General features: G+C 50.2%; 1 protein-coding gene across 1 annotated transcript in view; it reads left to right on the top strand.

Annotated features, from left to right (window-relative positions):
* Positions 1-24,758, top strand: part of L3MBTL1 (L3MBTL histone methyl-lysine binding protein 1) — a 61,282-nt gene that overhangs the window by 3,634 nt on the left and 32,890 nt on the right. The window contains exons 2-11 of the mRNA XM_084646182.1: positions 9,134-9,296; positions 14,309-14,532; positions 15,626-15,770; positions 16,641-16,779; positions 17,621-17,747; positions 18,464-18,551; positions 19,724-19,815; positions 20,425-20,529; positions 21,896-22,031; positions 23,072-23,163. Coding sequence (XP_084502308.1) covers positions 9,161-9,296; positions 14,309-14,532; positions 15,626-15,770; positions 16,641-16,779; positions 17,621-17,747; positions 18,464-18,551; positions 19,724-19,815; positions 20,425-20,529; positions 21,896-22,031; positions 23,072-23,163 — 1,284 coding nt within the window. The 5' untranslated portion in view covers positions 9,134-9,160. The remainder of the gene's footprint in view (positions 1-9,133; positions 9,297-14,308; positions 14,533-15,625; positions 15,771-16,640; positions 16,780-17,620; positions 17,748-18,463; positions 18,552-19,723; positions 19,816-20,424; positions 20,530-21,895; positions 22,032-23,071; positions 23,164-24,758) is intronic.

The following is a 24,758-nucleotide window of genomic DNA, read 5'->3' as shown; positions in this document are numbered from 1 at the left end:
AGTGGAGCCTGTTCTTCAGCAATCTGGCCATGGCAGTGCAGAAAACAGTGGAAGTTACAGTGGACCATCAACAAACCTGCTCTATCTCATCAATCATGTGTTGCCAATCCTGGCAATTTTATCATGAATCTCATGCTGTTTGGTTCTTTTCATAAAGCCCCAGCTCCTGGAGGCAACTGATTATGTGAGAATCTCAGCTTCCATTTAAAACAATGGAGGGTTCCAGCCCTCATGGTTGTGGAGTAAAATGTCACCAAAGAGCATCCTAAAGCCTCAGAAAGCAAGAGGCAAATGAAAAGAAACCTCATAATTTTTAAGCCAATCTCATCATTTTTGGGGGGCCAGATTCTTGATTTATTTTTTTTTTGAAAGCATGGGGTTGGCAATAGCCATGTGGGACCAGGCAGCCTGCGCCTTCAAGGGCGAGGAGACCTGGGGCTAGCCAGCCCTGTTCAATCATCCATAATTAGCTGCCTCCTGGCCTAAGGGGGCAGGACGAACTGGGGTTAGGTGGCAGCCGGATAAACACCTGGGTCTCACCAGAGGGCAGAGAGGTTAGCTGGAGGAACCCCAGGGAGCAAGGTGGGTGCCTGGGGCATGCCCAGAAGCAGGGCCTGGAAGACGCAGAGGAAGTGGATGACAGAAGTAGCCTGGAGGGGTGCAACACTCTGTCCCAGGGCAGCGAGGCATGAAGGGAGCCCAGAGGGCTGAACAGGACTCTCGTTATGCTGGAAGGGATTACGTTTTAGCTGGGGCTAAGCCATGTCACCAGCTGCCACCTGTATGGAGGAGGTTGAGGGGGCCCACCTATGAGGAGAAAATTAGGGTAAGGTGTACCTGCAATGCCCCTCTTGGCCAGCAGGGGGCACAATGGGTGCAGGCATGCCTGTGACACTGGGGTAGCTATACAAAGAGTTCACGCTTTCTGCAGAGCTTTATTCCTGATGATTGACTATTAAAGCCTATTGGAAATTAATTTTTGGTCTCAGGCTGGGTCATAAGTAGCATCTCTCCTCAGCAAAGTGCCTGCTTCTAGCACCTCCCCAAAACACTTCTGTACCTGCTATTATCCTAGGTGGGCTATTTCTATTCTATTAGTCCTCCCCAAGGCTCTAAGCAACAAGACATTTCAAGGATATTTGTACATTGCAAGTTTCCCCCGGACTTCAGTGTGGCTGGGGGTGTGTGAATTATGACAGAATTTGGGCCAGTCTGTGTATCAACAATACAGATGTTTACTGGGAGAACCCTGCAACTAACTGGCCCAAGGCGCTGGAGTAGCTAATGCTCAGTGGAAAATTAATTTCAGCTTTTTTTTTAAATGAAAAGTGGAAACCTTTGGGGGTGAAAACTTTCATGGACATTTCCCCCCCTATCTTTCACTCACTCTCATGGTGACATCAGGCCCAATGCTGGTTCCTTAGCAAGTTTCCTCATTTCACCAACCATATTTTCTTGGTCTCTTGAGTGGTCAAGATAGGAGTATCTGCAGCTTACATTAGGCCATGGTTTAAGAGGTGTAGTGTTAATTGTTATTCTGGTGGTCCTTGCTGGTTTGTCTTTCTGTTTGTCTGTCAGATTGTCTGTGCTTTTCCACAACGTTTGGAGGACAAACAGTACAAATTGGGGGAGCTCTACTCTGCCTGGGGGTTATGTGGGTCAGCAAATCCATGGCTGACCCGAGGGGAGAGCAAATGCCACCTATGTGATCTGAAGAGCCGGATTTCATGTACTCACTGCATGTGCTGTATATAGGATCATCAGAAACAAAGAATCCGTGTTCTGTGGAAAGCTTTAGCAATGATGTGGACAGTTTAAAAACAAAAACAAAAGACCTTCCATTTTCTGTGCATCTTCTAGTGCAAAGCTCAGAGAAATACAGTGCTAAATAATAGCCTACACCAGTGGTTCTCAAATTAGGGCTGCCACTTGTTCAGGGAAAGCCCCTGGCGGGCCAGGCCGGTTTGTTTACCTGCAGCGTCCGCAGGTTCGGCCGATCGCGGCTCCCACTGGCTGTGGTTCGCCGCTTCAGGCCAATGGGGGCTGTGGGAAGCAGCGCAGGCCAAGGGACATGCTGGCCGCCCTTCCCGCAGTCCCCATTGGCCTAGAGTGGTGAACCGCAGCCAGTGGGAGCCGCGATTGGCCGAACCTGCGGATGTGGCAGGTAAACCGGCTCGCCAGGGGCTTTCCCTGAACAAGCAGTGGCTCTAGTTTGAGAAGCACTGGCCTATACTATGCCACATCCCCTCAGCTCAATGAGCTTAGTCACAACAACGCGTCAAGGTTAATGGTTCTGAATCAAAGTGGAACTTCTATAATAATCAAGGGTTTAGAGCTCAATCTTGCACCCATTTAAGTTATGTTTTGCCACTGGCTTCAGTGAAAGCAGGATTCCCCCCGCAATCCCTCCAATCCAGCCACCCACAAGTAGTTCCTTTGGAGTCACTAGCCCTGACTAATACACATGATGGGTTCCCTAAAGGCCTGATTGCACAGCTGCTCGCAGGAACAGACCGTCCTGTTGGCTTCATACCATGCAGAGTATTGGAGTAACAGCAGTGAGCATTATACTCAAGTAAGTGTTTTGGGGGGAATGGGTCACTTGCTTTCCTCTGTAAGCCTCTTGCTGTTCCCACTTGCCCTGCCACCTTCCTCAGAATGCCACTTTCCACCTGAAACAAACAAACAGACATCTGCCATGAGAAATTTGTTCGTTTTTGAGATTCAAAGTCACGGTCCCTATGAAAATCGTGTGTTTGTAAACAATACCTTGACCAATGGCGCTAATAATTCCGGTCCTTATGTTATTATATGGGGAAGAATTTTGAAATCCTAATTTATTTGTAATTGTTTGTTTACTTCCTGCATTTATTTCAGTTTAGAGAGTAAAACTCAAGAAAGTCACTTTCGCATTTGTTTAGAGCAGGGATTCTCAAACTGGGGGTCATGATCCCTCAGGGAGTCGTGAAGTTATTACATGGTGGGTTGCGAGCTGACAGCCTCCATCCCAAACCCTGCTTTGCATCCAGCATTTATAATGGTGTTGAATATATAAACAAGTGTTTTTAATTTATAAGGGGGGGTCGCACTCAAAGGCTTGCTATGTGAAAGGGGTCACCAGTACAATAGTTTGAGAACCACTGGTTTAGAGTCATTTCCACTTTTGCAGGTACTTCCTGCTGCCGGGTTAGCACTGCAGGGGGCTGAGTGTGTGTAATTGAAAACAACTGGCTTCAGTGGGCTATTTTAAAGGTGATTTGGAGAAATGCCCATTGGTCTGAGGCTCTAGAAAAGTTTATTTAAATTGTTACCCAAAAGTAAGTCAGCTGGGGACCGTGAATTTGAGATGAAGATGGGAGAGCTCTTTTGGTTTTGGAAACATCTTCTGGCTGATTTGGAGGCGTGTTTTATCTAACATGGCTTGGTTTGGACACATGCAGTGGGAAATCCTGGCTCTGCTGAAGCCAGTGAGGCCTGTCAAACACCTGTTAGGGATGGTCTAGATCAGTGCTACTCAAAGTGGTGGTCCGCGGACCAGTGCCAGTCTGCAAGCCATCAGCTGCTGGTCTGTGCGCACATTGGGGAAAAAAATTGCTGGTCCCCCCACATCAGATAGCTTGAGAAGCACTGCTCTAGAAAATACTTAGTCCTGCCATGACTGCAGGGGACTGAACTAGATGACCTCTCGAGGTCCCTTCCAGTCCTATGATTCTGTGATTTCAGCCCCAATGTGGGTGCTTCAGTTATTCTTGGGTGGAGGGGGAAGATTGTGTGGATTATTGTAGAGCTATTTGCTATGAAATGCTGAACAAAACCAACTCTGCCAAGTGCACGCTTAGTCCTTGAACCAGCAAGTGACTTCTAGGTGTCTAACTTTAAGCATGAGTCACCCCATTGAAATAATTTTTAAAGTGGTCTTATCGACCCCAAGTGTTCAAAAATCATGATTCAGGCCCCCCCCCACCATGAGATTATTAAAAAAAAGAAAAAAGGAAAGCTGGGTTCTTTATATTTGCCTTTTAGGTTCTGAGTGTTTAGGAGTCACATTTTCTCTACAACCATGAGGCCAGAAACTCCCTTTAAAAAAAAAGAGCTGAGATCCTCACGGAGTCACCTGGCTCCAGGAGCCGGGTCTCTAAGAAAATCCCCAAGTAGCGTGAGACTTGCAATAAAATCACAAGAGTTGGCAACACTGTGTGAGGCAGGTATTTAAATACCTTGCTGAAGCGGGGCCTCAGCTGATGAATTTGGATGGTCACCCACTGCACATCAGTGCTAATATTAGCTTTCATGTCCTATAAGTAAGTTTCTAGCTCCACTTGACGCAGGTATGAAAATGCAAATTGACAGCTAAGGTGGAGAGTTGTCCCGGCGATCACTTGCAGCCCTGGCATAACCTTCTGTCCATTTCCAGTAGAGACCACAAATCCTCCCTTCTCATATGATACAGTTGGATCCAAGTACCATTTCTCACTGGTCTCGTAACAGCTCTACCGTCCACCTTTCCAGGCCATTTGTGACAGAACGCACCATTTATACAGCACCAAAACACACTCAGCCTGAGCAACCTGTCTGCTTCCCATGCATTGGAAACAGGCCTGAGATGTACCTTTACCCTCATGGCCCACATGGTGATGTGGGTGTGAAGAACTCATTTGCAGTCAAATGAGAGAAATGAAGAGATGCGGCTAATGATAAGGCTACATTGCTAGGACTTTAGCAAGCATTCAGAAATCAGGAGACATTTAAAAATAAGTAAATATAGGGGATTTTGAGCCTTTAGGGTCCATGATTTTCCGGCTTTTCTCCACCACAGTTGGAAACTTTTCTTTTGCAATGAAAGCTGAGATTGTCATACAGTACAACCTCAGCGTTATGAACACCTCGGGAGCAGAGGTTGTTTGTATCTCTTAACAAAATGTTATGTTTGTTCAGTTTGCAACTGAACATTGACTTAATACAGCTTTGAAGCTTTACTATGCAGAAGAAAAACTCTGCTTTCCCTTGATTTTTTTAGTAGTTTATGTTTAACACAGCACTGTACGGTGTTTGCTTTTTTTTTGGTCTTTGCTGCTGCCTGACTGCCTGCTTTCAGTTCCAAATGAGGTGTGTGGTTAATAACTGGTCAGTTCATAACTCTGAGGTTCTGCTGTATATTCACGTGACTCCATTAGCTGGGGAGTTACAAAAACCAGCAATTATTGTTAGTCTTGTGGTAAAATTGTGAGAGTTGGCAACACTGAACCCCAGTTTTACAAATTTGGCTGTAATGACCCTCTCTTAGGTGTGAAGTGACTTTGTCTCCCAGCCTATCCTGCTGGATTTTACACCCCACCCCCCCAAATCTAGGAAGGTGTTGAGTGTCACCTGAACTTTTTGTAATCTCAAGATTTAGCTGCACGTTTTCTGTAGATCTGTGTCCCTGTTAGGTGAGTGGTGCGCGGGGGAAGGGGGGCGGGGCAGGGGAAGGTGAAGGTGACCGTTGGGATGGTTGTTTGCAGAACTTTCACTCCACATGTCCTGACTTTCATATCTTTTATTAATAACTTCACTGTCGTAACAGGAAGCACAATGGACTGTTTCGACTTGAACTCTATTTTAATGATTTTTTGGGGGGAAATAAAATCTAAATCTAAATTTATTATAAGGAGTTTAAAAGGGAAAAATATTAACTAGGAGAGTTCCTAATCAAAATGAATACTGTTGGTTGAGGGCGAAATACAACCCCTGCAGTGGGCCAGCCAATGTCCATGCATTGCTTCAGTCCCAGTGCAGCCCATCAGGGTTTTGTAAGATATTTCTTATGATAATATTACTTTTTTTTTAAAAATTGATTTTGTATGTACATGCTGGCCCTCTGCACCAGGGTGAGATGAATTGCACTCCTCCAGCCTGCGTATCTCAGCTTGGATACTGAAACTAGACTGGTCTATTTTGCTTTCTGTTTGTAGTCCTTTTCTCTTGGACTTCTCCTGCCCTAGCATAAGATGTTGTTGTGGTTTGGTGACGTGACTCTCCTTCTGGGCAATTGTTTCAATAATAGTAATAAAGAAACCTCATACCTTTCACAGCCATTAAAAATAGTGGACCTGAATTAGGTTTTGTAAAACCTATTTCATTCACAAAACCTAAGTAGCTGATCTGGGGACAGATTCACAAAGTTGCCTGATGACGCAGATAGGTGCCTAGTGGGGTTTACAAAAGCACCTAAGCAGGTAGCTGCCTAACTCCCATTGACATTCAATGGGAGTTGGGTGCCTACCTCACTTAGGAGTTTTTGTAAAATCTGGCCCCTGGTGCTTAATAGTGTCCATTAAATATTTCCCCCAGGAGCATCTTTAGAGTCTTTATCTTCCATTGAGTGGGGACTGTGTGTTTTGATCCAGGAACTGAGCTGCATCCTTGTAGCTGGATATTCTCCTTCCTCACTCCTACAGCAAATCTTCAGTTTAAAGGGATAAAAAAGTGCACCGTCCAGTCTTATCTTTTACATTCTTCTTGCAGCTATCACAAATACATCTTCAAACCTTGGGAAACGAGATAAAATAAAATCCCAAGCCCTGCAGTGGCACTAATTTGCCAACACCTGGCTGAATTGCCTTGCTGCAAGCGCCACTTGTTCTGCAAAGAACCAGGTGCGTTGCTGTTGCATATAAAAGATACACAGCTAGTTAACATACAAAAACCACCTGCTGGCACACAAGACTATGCACTATTGTTCAGAAGCTTTTATGTTAGTGAAGTTGTTGTTATACTCTGCAAATAGGTTCCAGAATCCAGCTGTTCATCGATTTTTTTTTATTTTTTTTAAAGGCCGGAAGATACTGTTGTGATCATCTGGCCTGACTTCCTGCATGGCATAGTCCAGAGAGCCTCACTGAATTATTTTTACATTAAGCCCCCACCTTCTGTTTGAGCTCTATAGCATATTTTTTAGATGTAACATGGTGTAAGTGCCGGGATCTGAACCCAGAGCTCCTATAGTAAAGTTGGCTCAGAGTGGCAAGACTATATTGTTAACTGAGATTGTTCAAATCCACTATAGGAAGAAAGTCGGTGTGAGAGTTCCGTGTAATAAGATAAATATATCTATTTATGTCTGTGTATACAGTTTGTTACTATAAAGAGCATCCTCTACTGAAAGATGGAAAGGAGTCCTTTCCAAAGAGGAAGATGTTCACGATGTGGTAGGTTCAATGAAGTTGTAATTGTTATGTAGTGCAAACGTCCTCCTGAGTCCAGCTCTGAACAGCTGTGACCTGACGAGCCTTCTAAGGGAATATGAAGCAACCCCCATAACCAAGTGTGAAAACAGGTAGCCTTGTCCTGTCTTCGCTTTCTCAGGTGCCCCGTCCCTGAATTGATGTTCCCTAACATCAGCACAATTTCCAGGTCATCGTTATCCGTTGGATGTCCTGACAGTGGCTATCTTTTCCGTTCTTAGGCCTGGTCTATACTAGCAAATTTCTCTGGCATGGCGGTGTTGGAAAAAATCACCCCCCTAATTTATATAGCCATGCCAGGATACTCCCTTGGTAGATAGACATGGTTATACTGGCAGAAAAATCCTTTTGCTGGACTAGCTTTTTCAGGTCTGCTCTGTGCTAGAAAGCTTTACCAGTAAACATGCCTTATTCTGGCATATCTCTGCATGTGTCCACACTCAGTTTTGAGTCCTGTCAATAAAACCCTTCCTCTCGGTGGCTGAAAACCACCTCCCCGAATGACGTATGCCATATGTTTTACCAGTACAGTGCCAGTGTTGATGCTGTGTTACCTCACCCATTCAGGGAACTGGTTTAAGCTATACAAGCAAAATAATTCTTTTGCTGGTACAAGCGTTATCGACACTAGGTTTTTTTGTTTGCTGGTATTACTACACCAGTATAGCTATACTGGCAAACCGTTTGTAAGGTAGACAAGGCCTTAGTTAACAGAGCGTCATGTTGATAAAATGTTGCCCCTGACCCTTATCTGTTTCACACACACTTCTGCTCTGCGGAATCCGTGCTTTCTAGATTATGACCTGTTGCAGATCTCTGTTCCCTTACACTGTTCCTGCTCTTTATTATTTTATCTTCGCGTTTCCATTGCAACTTTCATTTGAATAGGAACATTCTTTAATTACACTAATTAGTTTACCCTCCCCGTACTCCTGGCCTATTATTATCTCCATTTTGTAGATGAGATCTGACTGGCATGCAGCCTTTGGCTAATATCACCCTCCCTATCTGTCATCCTCTCTGAAATTCTTAAACTAAATAAGTCTGATCTTGCTGGACCAGTCAGAAACTTGATAGTGTCACTGACATACAGGCCTCTCTCCCAGGACCAATGTTCCCTCTAATTTTTTACATCCATGTGCGGAATGAATTTTGTTATGTGCACCAATATGGAGGTGATGTGTGGCAGGGGTGGGATCGAGGGGTTCGGAGTGTGGGGGCGGGGCTCAGGGTTGGGGCAGAGGGTTAGGCTCTGGCTGGGGGTGTGGGCTCTGGGGTGGGGCCGGGGATGAGGGGTTTGGGGTACTGGCTGTCCCAGGGCTACAGTGGGGAGAGAAGACTCCCCCCAGCCCTCTCTCACTGCAGCGGGCCAGGGCCAGGGCCAGGGCCTGGCCCAGGGGAGAGATACCTCTCCCCGGCCGCGGCAGCTCCGGGGCTGGGGCCGGGGGAGAGGCACCTCTCCCCGTCTGCGCGGCCCTTGATAGCCTGCTACGCATCCATGCAGCTTAGAGGAAATGTAGCCCAGGACGAGGGACCCTTTGTAGAGCTCGGTTTAAGTCCGGCACCGTAGCAAAGCTCAGTCTTTCTAACCATTCAATTAAAAGAATCAAGCTGTTTAAAAAGAATTGTCCCTAATGCCAGGAAAAGCCGTGTCCTCTCCTGGTCTGACAGCAGGGCCTTGGGTACCATGTACTGAGCAATGGTTGAGGGAAAGCCATGACTTTCATGCTGTTGTCTATCATGTGAGCGCCTGCTAGGGGAGAGTGGGACTGGTGGTGCTATGAGCCACCCATAGTTAGTGTTCTCACGCTGTTTGTCCGACTGACTCCTGCTGGGACTCGTGTTCCAACTCCTTGAGGTCGTACCACCCAGGCTCTAACTGGCCTCCACGCCTGCTGGTTGGATTCCAGGTTTATGACACCTGCCCAGAGGGGGTGATGGATGGCAGAGCGGAAATGGAGGTCATGAGAAGCACCAAAGGGAATGCCGCCGGGGAGGTCAGCGTCCATCTTGTCGCCAACGAGAACACAGTGCAGAATGCACACCTGCCTGCGACTGCCTTCATCATCCCAGGTATGTGTTCCAGGCACCGGCAGTTGAGTATTTATCAGTGGTACTTTAGACAGCCTCCATCACCACAGTATTGGAGTGCCTCACGTTCGTGAATGTGTTCATCCTCACAACGCTCCTGTGAGGCAGGGCAGTGCCATTATCCCCCATTTCACAGAAAGGCAGCTGTTGCACAGAGAGACTAAGTGACGTGCCCAAAGCCACTCAGGAAGTCTGTGGCGGAGTTGGGACTTGAACTCAGGTCTCCCAAGACCTAGACTAGTGCCGTAACTATGGAACTATCCTTCCTTTCTCCAAATAGCTTGGGATGTTTCCTCCATTCATGGAGTCACCACCTCCTGCTCCTCTGGGATGGATCTCTTACCACTTGAGCCTCGAGAGCACCTCCATTAGACAGCAGCAGTAGGCTGTTAAATTCTATATAGACCAGCCATGGAAGGGGAAGGCAACTTACAATAATAGGCTTGTAAACTGTAGGAAATATTTGCATAGCAGATTCTCCCCCATGGGACACGCAGCAGGGCTTGGGGCTGGGATGGCGTTTTGGGCATGCTTGTGCTGTAAGTGTTAGTCTTGTTTAAGATCTTGTGTTGATCCATCCAATGGATACACCGCAAGCCAGGGAAGCTGAGGGCATGCCTGTCCCCTCATCTTAGGGTGCTGGCAGGGTAACAGCACCTGGGGTTCACTGTCAGGGCTACCCCGGGGGGGATCAGAGCCCTTGGATATGGGTGCACATAACTCTACAGCCCAGTTATCTAGGCCATATCCTTCCCCACAGCCCGTTCACACGCTCTCTCCCTCCCCTTTAACTCTCACTCCCATCCCATCTTTCTTTCACTTCCTCCCCCACATCTCCCTCCTTCCTGTACCCAGTTGTGCAACATAAGCCCTGAGCGAGATCCCTGCTAGGAAGGGTTTTGAGGTACTTCCTTAGGTTTTCTCTGTCTCCTGGCCAACGGGGAGACTTGTGCCTCCTTGGAGATGTTCCTGGCCGTTGGAGAGCTGGTGGTTCTCCCAGGACTCCTGCATCAAAGTGGTTCCCAGCACAGTTCCCAGGGGTAAAGTGGATGTTAACTAGCACCTTGAGGGGGATGATCCAGCATGGTTCCCACGTGCTGCTAACACCCACCAGCCAGTCAGTACGATCGGCTGCTCGCCTCATCCTTGTCAATGTACATCCTGGGCGTAGGTAGTAGCCCGATGCCTGATTTGCAGTAGTTTGGAGTGGAGCAGAAAGACCGGGCAAGGGTTTCCAGTAGGAAGCTGGCATGGAGCCTGTTGAGGGATTTGAAGGTGAGGACCAGGAGCCAGGACGGGTTGCAGAGCAGTGGGGCTTCGACTTAGCAGCTGGGCCATTACATTCAGGGCCAACTTCAATTGCTGGGCTGAATTTGCAGCCCAAGCTTTGCCTGCACAAAATGGAGGGGCAGGGAAGAGCTGCCTGGAAGCCCTGGTGGACATTAGAGCAGCTGAAGGCTTGCTCTAACTCACCCCAGTGAAGGAGAGATGCAGGAGAGCTCTGCTCTACCATACAAATATATTTTACAAACATCTGAGAAATAAGAGGAAGACCAAGGATGCAGTAGGCCCATTACTCAATGAGGGAGGGAAAGGCGATGACAGAAAATACCGCAATGGCCAAAGCGTTCGATGCCTTTTTTGTTTGTTTTTCACCAAAACGGTTAGCTGTGATCGCACGATGAACATCGGGGTAGGATCTGGCGTTAAAATAGGGAAAGAGCAAGTTAAGAATTACTTGGACAAGTTAGATGTCTTCAAGTCGGCAGGGCCTGACAAAATACATCCTGGAATGCTTAAGGAACTGGCTGAAGAGATCTCTGAGCCATTCGCAGTTATCTTTGAGAACTCGTGGAGGATGGGAGAGATCCCAGAGGACTGGAAAAGGGCAAATATATTCCTATCTGTAAAGAGGGGAATAAGGACAACCCAAGGAATTATAGACCAATCAGCTTAACTTCAGTACCCAGTAAGATAATGGAGCAAAGAATCAAACAATCAATTTGTAAGTACCTGGAAGATAATAATGTGATAATAACTAACAGTCAACGTAGATTTGTCAAGAACAAATCATGACAAACCAACATAACATCCTTCTTTGACAGGGTAACAAGCCTTGTGGATAGAGGAGAAGCTGTAGATGTGATATATCTTGTCTTTAGTAAGGCTTTTGATACTGTCTCTCACATGATCTTCTCATAAACAGACTAGGGAAACATAGCCTAGACCAGAGGTGGGCAAACTACGGCCCGCGGGCCACATCCGGCCTGAGGGACCCTCTTGCCTGGCCCTTGAGCTCCTGGCTGGGGAGGCTAGCCCCTCCCCCGCTGTCCCCCCTCCCCCGCGGCCGTGCGGGCAGCAGGGCTGCGAGCTCCGGCCGCTCTGAGCGGCATGGTGTGGTGGTGGCGTGCGTGTGTGCGTGGCAGTGAGGGGGTTGGGTAGGAGGTCCCGGGGGGCAGTCAGGGACAGGGAGCGGTTGGATGAGGCGGAGGTTCTGGGATGGGGCGGTCGGGGAACAGAGGGATTGGATAGGGTGTGAGAGTCCAGGGGGGCCTGTCGGGGGGCAGCGGGGTGGATAGGGGCTGTGGGGCACTCAGGGGACAGGGCTGTCAGGGGGCGGGGGTGTGGATAGGGGTCGGGGCAGTCAAGGGACAGGGAGCATGGTGGGTTGGATACAGGGTGAGATCCCGGGGGGGGTGGTTTGGGGCGGGGGGTCCCGGGAGGGGGCGGTCAGGGGACAAGGAGCAGGGAGAGTTGGATGGGTCAGGGGTTCTGAGGCGGGCAGTCGGGGGATGAAAAATGGGAGCGGGTGGATAGGGGGTGGGGGCCAGGCTGTTTCGGGGGCACAGCCTTCTCTACCCGGCCCTCTATACAATTTCACACCCCGATGTGGCCCTCGGGCCAAAAAGTTTGCCCACCCCTGGCCTAGACAAACCTGCTATAAGGTGGGTCCACAACTGGTTGGAAAACCATACTCAGAGAGTAGATATCAATGGTTCACAGTCCATATTGAGTGAGGTCCCTCCAGGATCTGTTCTGGGTCCAGTTCTGTTCAATATTTTCATAAATTATTTGGATAATGGCATAGGGAGTACACTTATAAAGTTTGTGGATCATACCAAGCTGCAGGCACTTTGAAAGACAGAATTAGAATTCAAAATGATCTTGACAAACTGGAGAAATGGTCTGAAATAAATACGATGAAATTCAATAAGGACAAATGTAAGGTACTCCACATAGGAAAGAACAATCAGTTGCACTTATACAAAATGATGTAAGAAAGAAAAAAGCTAAATATGAATCAACAGTGTAACACTGTTGCAAAGAAAGCAAACATTATTCTGGGATGTATTATCAAGAGTGTTGGAAGTAAGATACTAGAAGTAATTTTTCCACTCTACTCAGCACTGGTGTCCAGTTCTGGATGACACACTTAAGGAAAAAGGTAGACAAATTGAAAAAAAAGCCTATAGGAGAGCAACAAAAATGATTAAAGGTCTAGAAAACATGACCTCCCATGAAAAAATGGGGTTTCTTTATTCTGGAGGAAGGAAGACTGAGGGGAGACATGATAACAGTCTTCAAGTATGTAAAAAGTTGTTATAAAGAAAAGGGTGATAAATTGTGCTCTTTATCCACTGAGGACAGCACAAGAAATAATGGGCTTAAATTGCAGGAAAGGAGATTTAGGTTAGACATTAGGAAAACTTCCTGACTTTCAGGGTAGTTAAGCAGTAGAACAAATTGCCAAGGGAGATTGTGGAATCGCTGTCATTGGAGGTTTTTAAGAGCAGGTTAGACAAGCACCTGTCACGGATGGTCTAGATAATACTTAGTTCTGCCTCGGTGCAGGGGCCTGGACTAGATGACCTTTCCAGGTCCCTTCGGTCCTACATTTCTATGATTCTGTGGCCCGCAGCACGCTACCTCCATCCCCTTTTGCTGGAGGTGGCTGCATCACTTCTGCCAGCTTTACACCTGCACGTGTTACCCTGCGCAGGAGGGATTCTCCACTGGCTGCCTCCAGCCTGAATACGGTCGCTTTCCACCATCTGAGCAATGCAGAGCAGCTGGGGCAGATCAGGGAATCTGGGTGGCTTCCATTGCAGCAGTCCTGCCATGAAGGAACCAAAACCTGGGTTGCTGTGACCACACCTTTGTCTGTGTGGAGCAGCTGCTGTTTTGTCATTAGCTTGGGATGTAATTTGCTGTTCCCAACCATTGCGGCTCTGCAGCAGTTCAGGCGCAGGCCTGTGCCCAGTGTGCTTCCTAGCCCAGGGAGTCAGACACCCTTCCGGGAGCGCAGCTGCAGCTTGGCCCTTAGGGGGGTGCTGAGCAGACTCAGAGGGCTGGAAGGGACAGAGACCCAGTGCTCATCCAGCTGGTTCTAACTGGTGTAGATGAAGTTTAAAATGTCCTGGGCCTGATTCTCATTTGCACTGGGGCCCTTTACACTGTGCTGGCCTTACAGGTGTAGCTGTAACTGGCACCCGCATTAAGGTCCAGAGTGGGCATGAGTGTAAAGGAGAATCAGGCCCTGTTATTCCTGTAGTTATTCCTAACTGGAACCCAATGAACACTTCAGTGCTCAGCCCCTCGCTTCCCTTCTTCCACCTGGCCCTCAGTCCTCCTCTCTGCTCTTCTCCCATTGCAGCTCCTGCCCTGTGTCCCTCCAGAATCCAATGGGGGGCTGCAGAGGTGGCATGCAGCTCCCTTCCCCCCGTTGAGATGTGTTGAGCTCAGAATTGGGGCTTGATTCTGCAGGACACAGAATGAGTAGCTGTTGCTGTAAGGCAGGTCAGACCCAGCGGATTGACACCTTTCAAGGAAACCCCTGGCACAAACCTAAGAGTTGGGTGTGAGAACAGAGTGAGCGCAGACCGTGTGCCTGGCATCCCTCACCCCCTTGTGCTGTATTTGGCTGCTGTCTTGCCCCGCGCCTGCTGCATGTATATCAAGTGTTTGTCCCTCTTTACCTTTTCACCCTTCTCCAGCAAATGCCACCACCATCAACCTCCCCGCCAGCACCTTAGAGATCCAGCGATTTCCCCGGGAGCCGCAGAGAAGCGCAGGCGCCGAGAGACTGGAGAGGGGGGCAGGGAACGAGCCGATCACAGCGACCGTCATCCCCCAGATCAGCGGGGTGCAGACCTGCAATACTGTGCGGGTGCTGGAGTGGAAAGATGGGGTGGCCACTCTGCCTGGCAGCAACTTAAGGGTAAGTGCGGGGAAGCCAGACCTCTGTACACTAGCACCCTTAACCCCGGCTGGGCGCACCCATGGAGAATTATGAACTGGCAGGTTATGCAGCTGCTTTTCTAGGAGGGCAATAAGAGCATCTCCTTGGGCTCCTGCCCTCCAGGTTCATCCTTAGGGTTTTATCTTCTGAGCCTGTTCCTCATTAGCTGAGAATGAGAGGGGACCCTTTAAATCGCTGGCCAGCCTTTGGGTGGAGGATGCTGCAGGTGTGCCCACAAACAGGTAACTGCACACGCTGAAGGAGCAGACGTCACTGGCTCTGTATGGTCCAGTGGCCTTTCAGAGCACAGCTGTGGCCCCCGTGCATGTACGCTTTTGCAGGCCAAACCATGGCACCCACCACTGAAATGTTGGCCTAAGTATGTCCTGTCAGGACGATCTTTAGAGGTGGTTCGGCGGGTGTTTATGCTAAGCACCTACTGGGGCTGGCTCGGTAGCTCAGTGCTAGTGATCCACGCACAACACACAGCTGCAGTGACTAGACTGTTACAGTAACCGGTGTACCCCGTCCCCTCCACTACCTCAGCCAGCCTCCTCCGGGCCGTCCCAGCCTCCGGACAGCACTCTGCCCCTCCCTGCTGTGTCAGCCACCAGGCCAAACCCTGCCGTCTCCATGGCAGTGAAAAGCTTTCCCTGAGGTTGAATAGCAGGTCAGTGAAAGGGCTGGGTGGAGACCCCACAGCTCCCATACCCCCATCCTATTCTTTGCCCCTCTCTCACCTGGTAGGGCTGACCTGGCATGTCCAGCACCAGGGGAAGGGTTGACCTTCATGGGAGAGATGGGTCACCAATGTTATGTCTGAGTCCATTAGTCCTTCATGCCTTATGTTTTTGTGATGGCCGCCATCTTGGCTGACACACTGGGGTTTGAACTAGGAACCTTCACATCTAAAAATCACAAGCTGCTACAACTTGAGCTAAGGCTTCCTAGCTGGGACTGTCCCAGACTCCCGTCCCTTGTGGGTGGGCCCAAAGAGGGACCTGTGGCACACTCCCCAGTGGATTATGCTTTTATCTTTCTTCTCTCTTGTGTGTGCGCATTAATAACCCAGTTTCGGATAAATGAATATGGGACGCTGAAAGTGGTGAGTGCGGATAAGATCCCCCCTGTGGAGCCTCTAAAGGAGAGTCATGCGGAGAGAGATGGGGAGTTGGAGGTGGCGCCCACCAGCAGGGACAATCCAGCTGCTGCTCAGGGTAAGGATGCTAGCTTGGCACGATTTTGGCTCTAGGCGCCCTGCTAGGCACCATGACTTGGAGAGTGCTGGGAAGAGACAGCACTTCCTCTTACTGTGGCTTGGTGGGTGGGCCCAGGGCTGGGGAGCTTTTGAGGGAGTCCCACTTGCTTACACTGGCTCTGTTTGGCTCTGATGTCTTTAAACATGGGGAAGCGGTATTTGTGTCAGAGGTGATGTTAATATCTCTGTCACACTGGGCCATGGGGAGGGTGGGTTTCTGCTGGTGGCTCTCCTCTGAAGTCATCTCAGACCCTAAAGGGAGGGTGGGGGTGAGCTAAGTCACAGTGGGTTCCAGAGCTCTGCCTTCCCAACCCCTCCAGAAAGATCCCCACTTCTGCCCCTATAGACGGGTGTTTGGCTTTCCCTCATGGGAAATCCAGAAGGCTCCTTTATCCGCTTGTCGTTGGTGTCTTCTGGAGGGCCAGTAGCCCAACAGACCTGTTGCCCTGTCCCAAAACCCCAGTGGCTGGCTGGAACCATTGCATCATTTTCAGGCAGAGATTCCATGGGGCTTTCTCCCTCTCTGTACCGCGTTATCGTCTTGCTAAGGAGTGAGACGGTCCATCCTGTCCAAGCCCAGCCCAGCAATCAGCTGCACACTGGCTCTGGGAACCTGCTGACTACAGGGCCTGCTTCCAAAGTGCCTCCCTCAGTCCTGCCCCGGGGTAGGTCTGCAAGAGAGCTTCAGCCTCCCCAGGGCATGTGTGTGGTGCCACGCCCACCCTCGAACTGCGTGGGAGGCAGGTGTCTTCTGATCTGTACTGTTCTCCTTCCCCGGCGGCTCTCTCCCGTTGAGAGTTCACTTTCCTTTCACTCTCTCCTGACGCAGACGTGCCCGAGCAGCCCAAGCTGCCGACAGCAGAGGGTATGTGTCACTGCGATACCTGCGGCCGGAGACATGTGTCGGAGGGGGCCCGGGAGGGCAGGGGATTCTGCAGCGAACACTGTCATCGGCAGTTCAAGGAAAGGTAAAGGAGACGCCACTTCGGGTTGGGGAAGAAGAACCTTAGGGAGAAATGCTCTGAGCCAAACCCTGTCTTTCTCAGACCAGCCTTTGTTCTCTAGAAGAGAAGGGGATATGGGGTGTCTCTCCGTGGGCTGGGAGACCCCTCTCTTGTTCCTGTGGGCAGGTTATTCTATAAGCAAACGCGCAGGATGCCCCTGAGCTTGTTGAAGTCAGGGCGAGTTTTGCTATTGATTTCAGTGGGGCCAAGCTTTCACTCAGATTGTTTATGGTCTCAGTGCAGGAGTGGGCTGAGCCTGGCACTATGAGAAGCTTCCCCAGGGAAAGGCGTCCTCACCTTGGTCCCCGCAGGACACGTTTTCCCTCATCTGATTTCCCAGCTCACAGATGAGGGCAGGCCACCACATGTAGATCTGGATCTCCAGTGCCCCGTCATTCTGGGTTACTTGGATCAAGGCATTTGGTCCACACCGTTACAAAGATCAGTCTATTTGGATCTGGATTCAGATTTGGATTTCAGACACCCCAAAGTTCGAGGATACTTGGATGCAGGATTTTGGTTCAGGCTTATCTCTTAATTTTGACCTCATGAAGACACATGTTCTTGGCAGATTGCTCATTTTAATCATGAGGAACCGTGTGTGTGTGTGTGCATGCATATATGTTTGTGCCTGTGTGTACGGGTGTGTTTTGGCACTGGAGGAGGAATTGGTTGCTTCTCAGACTGGTGTTGGCCGCACAACCTCCCTCCCTGCCAGGCCCCTTCAAACCAAGTTTGCTGACATCCCAATGTGCAGCGTGGCTCTTCTCTGCTGATGGGCCTTACAATCCCTTCTCCCCTGCAGGTCTGTCATAGTGGAGAACTCTGCCGGCAGCACTAATGCCACCGAAATCCTCAAGCCGGTGAAAAAACGGAAAAGAAAGGATTACCAGAGCCCTTCGGAGGAGGAGGAGTATGAATCAGAGCAAATGGTAGGGGAGAGGGACGGCACAGAGGGGACAAGATCACACACAAATACTTGTCAGTGGAGAGGCTAGGGTGCCCTGCCATTGTGTGTGTGTGTGTGTGTTTGTGTCCCCTTTTTTTATTTATAATTGTCAGTGTTATATCAATTATACGTCCAAGTATTAATCAGAAACTGACAACTTATCTCCAAAGAGCGGAAAGAGAGTGGAAGAAATAGACATTCAAAGGGACCGACCCTTGAATACTGTGGACGTCTTGGGCCAGATTTTCAGAGGACTCTGTGCCTGGGTGGATGGTGGGTGCTGAGCACGCTTGAAAACCAAGCCACGATTGTGGATGCTGAACACTTCAACCCCCAGCCCTGAGCTCCGTGAGAACCCTGGCCTCGTGAGCATGAAACACCAAGAAACTACCCTTAAAAGACAGAGCGCATCTGCCTCTGTGACCCAGATGCTGTGTTCTGGGGCCTAAAGCACCAACTGGCCGAAAAAATAAGATGGCACTGCCCACAATAAATCCATCTTTAGTGAGGTCCTTTCAAATCCACTCCCAAATCCCGCTCCAACTGCTTCGGTCTACTCACAAGCCAGATCTTTTTGGCTGTCCATTTGTTGGATTTGGGTACCCAAAAATTCTTGAGCACTGTCATAATCAAAGAAGGTCTGAGACACTACAAGGCTGGTGAGTGACTGACATCAGTTCTCTGTCCTCTCATGGTTAGGAGGAGAAGCAGGAAGAGAGAAAGAACTCGGGGGGAGACCCCACCATCAGCAACACGGAGAGCGAAGAGTGGAGCATGAACCAGCATGGTAAGGGGTTTGGCAGAGCAGTCTCTAGTCACTGCTTCCCAGGCAGCAGCAGCTACAGGTGGGTAAAAGACAGCTGCAGTGACCTGCTCACCATCCAGGTGACAACATCCCGGCGGGGGGGCACTCCTGTAGCTCATGATGCCACCGGAGGCCCCCTGATGAAATGATGTTACCTTGTATTGCATGGATGATTAGCCATAGGAACTGTCAGATTGGTTCAGACCCGCCTAGTCCCGTGTCTAGTCTCTGAATACATCTACTGATAGCATTAAGATTTGGGTTCCTATAGTCCCTTTCCCACCAGAGAGCTCCCCAAGTGAAGAGAGGATGGATGGCCCAGGACTTAGGGTGCTGGGTCAGTGGTTAGGTAGACCTGGGTTCAATCTCTGCTTTACCATAGACTTCCTATGACCTTGGGCAAGTCACTTAGTTTCTCTGTGCCTTGGTTCCCCCTCTGTGCAATGGGTCTAGTAGCACTTGCCTTCCTCCCAGGGGTCTTTAATGGGTTAAAAATTGTGACCGGAGCCAGATAAACATCTCAGATAGGCACATGCCAGTACAAATGCATCAGCTCACACTCAGCCTTGCGAATTGGTTAGCCCCTGAGCCAATGGAGCTGGCCTGTCTCTGGCTGCTTTGGGGACTCCCTCTTGTTGTTTTTATAGCTGTTCCTGAACCTTTGGTTGGATTAAAAGGAATGGGACTTATTGCCTGACCCTGGGCCCCTCACTATAAGCAGTGGCACCATGTAAAGGGATAGAAAGAAGACTGGCCTAGGTCTGGTCTGCATGGGAGATGGCTTTCCATCTCCCCCCTCCAGCTGAACAGATGGACAGACAGGGCTTTGGCCCAGTGTTACGCCTGGAGGGCGGTGCCTGCCGTCACTGGGGATGGGAGAAGGTCACTGAGAGCAGGATACAGCCCTTTTCGTCTAGGTGCGTCATTCACTGGGCAGGCCCACCTCTGCCTTCCCCCGTCTCCGAACGCAGGTGAAAGTGGTTGGAGGCTGGTGAAGGACCCTGCGCGATGCACTCTGGGGTGAGGTGGGGGGAGCTGGTCTGCCTTTCCCCTTGCCTGGACTGGACCATCTCAAGGGTCGGTTCCTATGCAAACTAACCAGATCTTCAGCCGCGTCTCTGACTGGCATGTGTGTGCGTTTTTGCCGAGCTCAGGTTCCAGTGAGGAGAAGAAAGAAGGCTGGTCCTGGGCGTCCTACCTGGAGGAGCAGAAAGCCATTGCTGCCCCTTTAAATCTGTTCCAGGGCGTGAGTTGGGATTTTCTTTCCTGATGCCTCCTCTTCTCCTGGCTTTTCTTTTGTCTCTTCTTGTCCCCTCTCCATCTCGTTCCTGTTTTCCTAGCTTTGAGCAATGCCCAATCCTCTGCCGCTCTCCAGCTTTGCTCTAGCCCTCCTCTTTGTGACCTTTGCCCCCCACTCGAAGCCTGTTTGCTCAGCAAATGCCCTAAAGAGTGATGGCCCTGGCAATGCCCTTCTCCTCCTTCCCCTTGATTCTGCCCCACCCCGACCTTCACCATCTGCCCGCTGGCTGGGAAAACGTGAGTCTAATTCACTCTACGAACCGCTCTTTCCTGCCCTTGTCTGGGCAAGAGATGAGCCCATAGCTCCAGTTGCAAACACCCCTATACTTAGGGGAGGCTCATCTCCAGGCTGGGCAATAGGGAGTGCTCAGGGGAGCATGCATGGCAAGCTGTACTGTTGTGTTTCCTGTCCTGTCGGCAATGAGAGAAATAAAACCACAGAAAACAGAGAATAGCTTTAAAACACAAAAAAACCCCATTGGTTAACCCCAGGACTCCGTCCCCCAATGGGCTGTGATGGGTGATTGGAGCATGTCTATTTCTCTCTTGTTTTCAGTACCAGTCAGTCGCCCAGCACAAGAACGGCTTCAAGGTGGGGATGAAGCTGGAGGGGATTGATCCCCAGCACCCTTCGATGTACTTCATCCTGACTGTGGCTGAGGTAAGACATGGGACTGATAGGGACCTCCTGGCTCGTCAAGTCCAGTCTCCTGCTATTGCAGGGAACCTGGGCATATGATCTTGACGATAAACATATCGAGCTCCAACTTGACACTAGTTGCGTGGTTTGCCCCCATTCCTCCTACTGGGAGGCTGTTCCAGAACCTCCCTCCTCTGATGGTCTTCAGCATGACATTGCCATTCCATGTCCTCCTGTGCAGCCACAGCTACAGGCCGACAGCTCCTGCCCGCCTTTCGCAGCTCCTCCGCTGCCCTTTCCCCACGCGTGCTCACAGCCGTGTTGTGGGCGGGGTTTCCAGGAGAGAAGGAAATGCTGTGCTCTCTGGCTCAGCAGACCACTCGTGAGTCACACAGTTAGGCCATCTGTTCAAACCCAGAGCTGGCTGGCAGTCACCCAGACCATCGCCTGGCCAAGCTGCTGGTTGTGAAATGCACTGGTGGTTTGGTGGTGTATCTCAAGTGAGTTGGGGGTGTCAGTCGGGTTGGTAGAGGATGGGTGGCCACGTCGCAGAATCACCATCTCGGTTGGCGGCCATATTAGCACGGTCGTCAGAGGAACCCAGGAGTGAGTAGACCATGGAGACGGAAGTACCCTATGGTCCCTTGATTTAATCACTCTTGGACAGTCTGAGCCACGTTGGTGGGGCAGTGAGTAGGAGCTTGTTCTTCCACTGTCCGATCTGCACCCATTCTGTGGATAAACAGAGGCCTTCAGTCTCTAGGCTGTCAGGCCAGACCCTTCCATCTGTACTGCATTTGTGTCAGGTGCACAGTCCGTGACCTACAGCACTCATGGGCCAGCAGCTGAAGTCTACTCAATCCTTCTTCAAGGTGAGAAATTCCACAAAGCAGCTGTTTTGTTTATTTCTTGCTGCTGGCATATTTTTGCCAGGGCAACAACCTCTTGTAAAACGCTTGGGAGAAGGAGAGGGGGGAATTTGCCACTGTGAGATCTTTATAACCCTGGATCCACACCAGTGCTGACTGCGTCACCGTTTCACCCTGTGCCCCGACAAGAAAGGCTGGCGGTAAAGTCGGAATCTTTCTGTCGCTGTTGCTGAGAGTAGAAGTACTGGGGCCAGCGGCTCAGTGCCTGCCCTGTTCCTATGTTAAACGCACAGATCTCCCAGACTTCAAATGCATTTCCTGATTCCTGACACCAGCATGTCAATATGGCTCTCCAGCCTTCTCAGCAAGCTAGCAAAGAGGTAAGTGATGGGGCTTGTGCGTGGGCTGCCAGACAGACGTCTTAGGCACATGTTGCTTGAAGGGAGTTAGAGCACACCCGGGGCAGTGCAACTGGGGGGCGCTCTCATCCTTCAGTTCCCTTCCCCTCCTCCCTGCAGGTGTGTGGTTATCGGATGCGTCTGCACTTTGACGGCTACTCTGAATGCCATGATTTCTGGCTGAACGCCGACTCCCCCAACATTCATCCTGCTGGCTGGTCTGAGGAGACGGGGCACAAACTGCAGCCCCCCAAAGGTAAGAGGTCGGTGACCTCAGGACTGTGGACGCTGCTCCAGATGGGGCTTCCCCTTGTGTGCTGGCTGTCAGGATGCGTGGGAGCCTGTGGGACCTCTGAGAGCAGGAGAGGGCTGGTTATGTCTTCCTCAGTGCTCAAACCGAGGATGGAGACCTGTAGGGAGAAGAGGAGACAGTGGTGCTACAGGGGGAGGAGTCAGATTCTCCCATGTGGGAGGGCGTGGCACTGCATGGCACAGTATGTTAATGTAGGTGTCTGTCGCCTCTGGAGGTCTGGGTTCAAATCCTGCTCAGATGTTGAGACTTTTAGTCCCGGGTGTCATGGTCCCAGCCAGGAGCATGGTGGGCAGCACTGAAAAGCAGATGTGTAGGGCCTGACCCAGTGAGGGGCCAAGCACACAGACCAACGGGAGCGAAGAGTGCTTGTCACCCTTGGCCCCTGTGGCTAGTAGCGGTACTGCAGCATTCCCCATTCTGCCTGTGCCACAACCACTACGCCGCCATGCAGGGCCGTCCTTACCCATATGCCAACCACTGGTGAAATTTCCTGGTGCCCCGCGCAGCTGCGTGCTGCTCCAGCCCCTGCCTGGCTCTTCTCCAGGGCCCTGCTCCGCCCCAGCCCCACCCCCACTCCCCACAGTTCTGCAGCAAGGTTGGGTCTGCACTCACTGGTGGCGGGAAGTGCAGTGACCCGGCCCCAGTCCGCGCCGCCGGTGAGTGCTGGGGGGTGGTTCCCCCTTACCCCCCAAGCCAGCCGCCCCCCCACAGGGGGGCTGCGTAGGGCCCCAGAACAGCTAGGGACGGCCCTGCTGCCATGTGCACCCATTCGGGAGTGATGAGGGCTGCAGGGTGGTAGAAGGGTAGATGCTGGGCAGGAGGCAGTGGGTGGATGTTGGCTCCCCCGTCTGACGCCTAGGCAGTGCTTTGAAGTACAGCATAGAGGTACCACGCCTGTCCTTGCAGGTCCCGCTGGCCTGTGGAGGAGCTGCTGCTCTCTCTGTACATTTGCTTCTGTCTTTTCTTTTCCTGAGGGTGTTTAGGTTACAAAGAGGAGGAGTTCAGCTGGATGAACTATCTGAGGATAACGAAGGCTCAGGCTGCTCCCAGGCACCTCTTTGTGACCCCAAACAATGTGAGTGGCAGATCCTTCCAAGCAAACTCCTCTACGTTCACATGCATTTCCCCCCAAAGGGGATCTCTCCACCAGTTTTGCTTTGGCTGCTTGCCCCCGATCCCTTCCCAATCCCAATAGTAATGCTGCTTCTGAAATGGGGGTGACCCACAGAGAACAGGACCGACCTGTTCATGCACCGTGCACACAAAGAACAGTGTAAATTAGTGGCTGTGTCACTGCATCACCAATGTTGGGGGTTGTTCAGATAAGGGAGGTTTGTTCGGACCCATCTCTAATACAGCCTGTGTCTACACTTAAGGTGCCATGTGGAGTACAGGCACGACACACGCCGCAGTGAAAGGCTCCAGCAGGGGGGAAAGGCTCTGGCAGGGTGGAGGCAGCAGGATAGACATGGGAGGCACTGCCTGGGTGTGTGGAGAACTGTGTAGGGTTTATACCAGGGGGTTCAGGCATGTCGCGCGCTTACTCCACTCTACTCACCTAATCCGTCCGTCACTGCCTACACTGCTACTTATGCCCGCGCTAGCCAGACGTGCAGTGCCCATACTCTACCTGCCGCCATAAATGTAGATATAGCCACAGACAGAGCTGGTCAAAAATATTTGTTTAAAAATATTTCCAGGAAAACTTTTTTCTTTTTTTAAAAAAATTTCTAGATTTTTTTTTAAACCAATAAAAGGTCAGTTTTTCACCTGTATCCTTCCTTTCTCTCTCTTTCTTCCATGTTCTCTCCTTTTTTCAGAAGCAAAATGGAATGGAACAGGGAGAGAAAGGGGAGGGGGGTGGGTGATACCTGGAATATTTGTACAAAGAACCCTGAATAAAATATCCTTTTTGCTGACATTTTCAAAAATTTTCGAGGGGAAAAAAAAAAGGCCTTATCAGCTCTTAAAGAATAAATAATAATAATCCATCATTGTCTCTCTGATAAAATCAATACCAACAAATGATGTGTGATTATCGCAACAATTTCTCATTCAGCTTTGTCAGTGCAGTATTTATGACACTGTGTTTTATGTAAATGTTATATCTGAGAAGACTGGACCAGGTGGGCGTGATGAGAGGGGAGTGCAGGAATTGTGAACAAGTTGGGAGGGGAGTGCAGGTGTCAGAGGTTTAGGATGAGAATACTGCCACTGTCTTTCCTCATGTCAACCCCTAGTAATAAAGATTGTTGCTAGAGATTGGAAAGCAATAGTGGAAACAAGTGACTTATTACAGACCCTAATTCTTAGGGAAGCTGTTCTTGTCTGGGACTGCAGCATCTAGCAGGGGCCTGGCAGTCTTGATTCATCTGTATCTTCCCAGATCTGTGAGCAACTTGCCTTGGTACCTAAGCCACGTCATGTAAATTCCCCGTGCCTCAGTTTCCTTACCTGTGCCTGCTTCCCAGGGGAGCTGTGAGGCTAAATTCACTAATGTTAAAAGCACTTTGAGCCCCTCAGATGAAGGGCACAGTGTTACTGCTCAAGCGTTCCATATGGTGTCGGCCAGCAGCTGCTCAGGGCATGGTGGGGAAGGGCTGGGGACATAGCCATAAGAGCAAACCGATTGGTGCCCAGACACACCTACCCTGTTTCTCTCCTTTCCCC

This window comes from Lepidochelys olivacea (assembly GCF_965140295.1).
Source record: "Lepidochelys olivacea isolate rLepOli2 genome assembly, chromosome: 13".
Classification (NCBI taxonomy): domain Eukaryota; kingdom Metazoa; phylum Chordata; order Testudines; family Cheloniidae; genus Lepidochelys; species Lepidochelys olivacea.
This window is presented reverse-complemented; position numbering and strand designations above follow the sequence as displayed.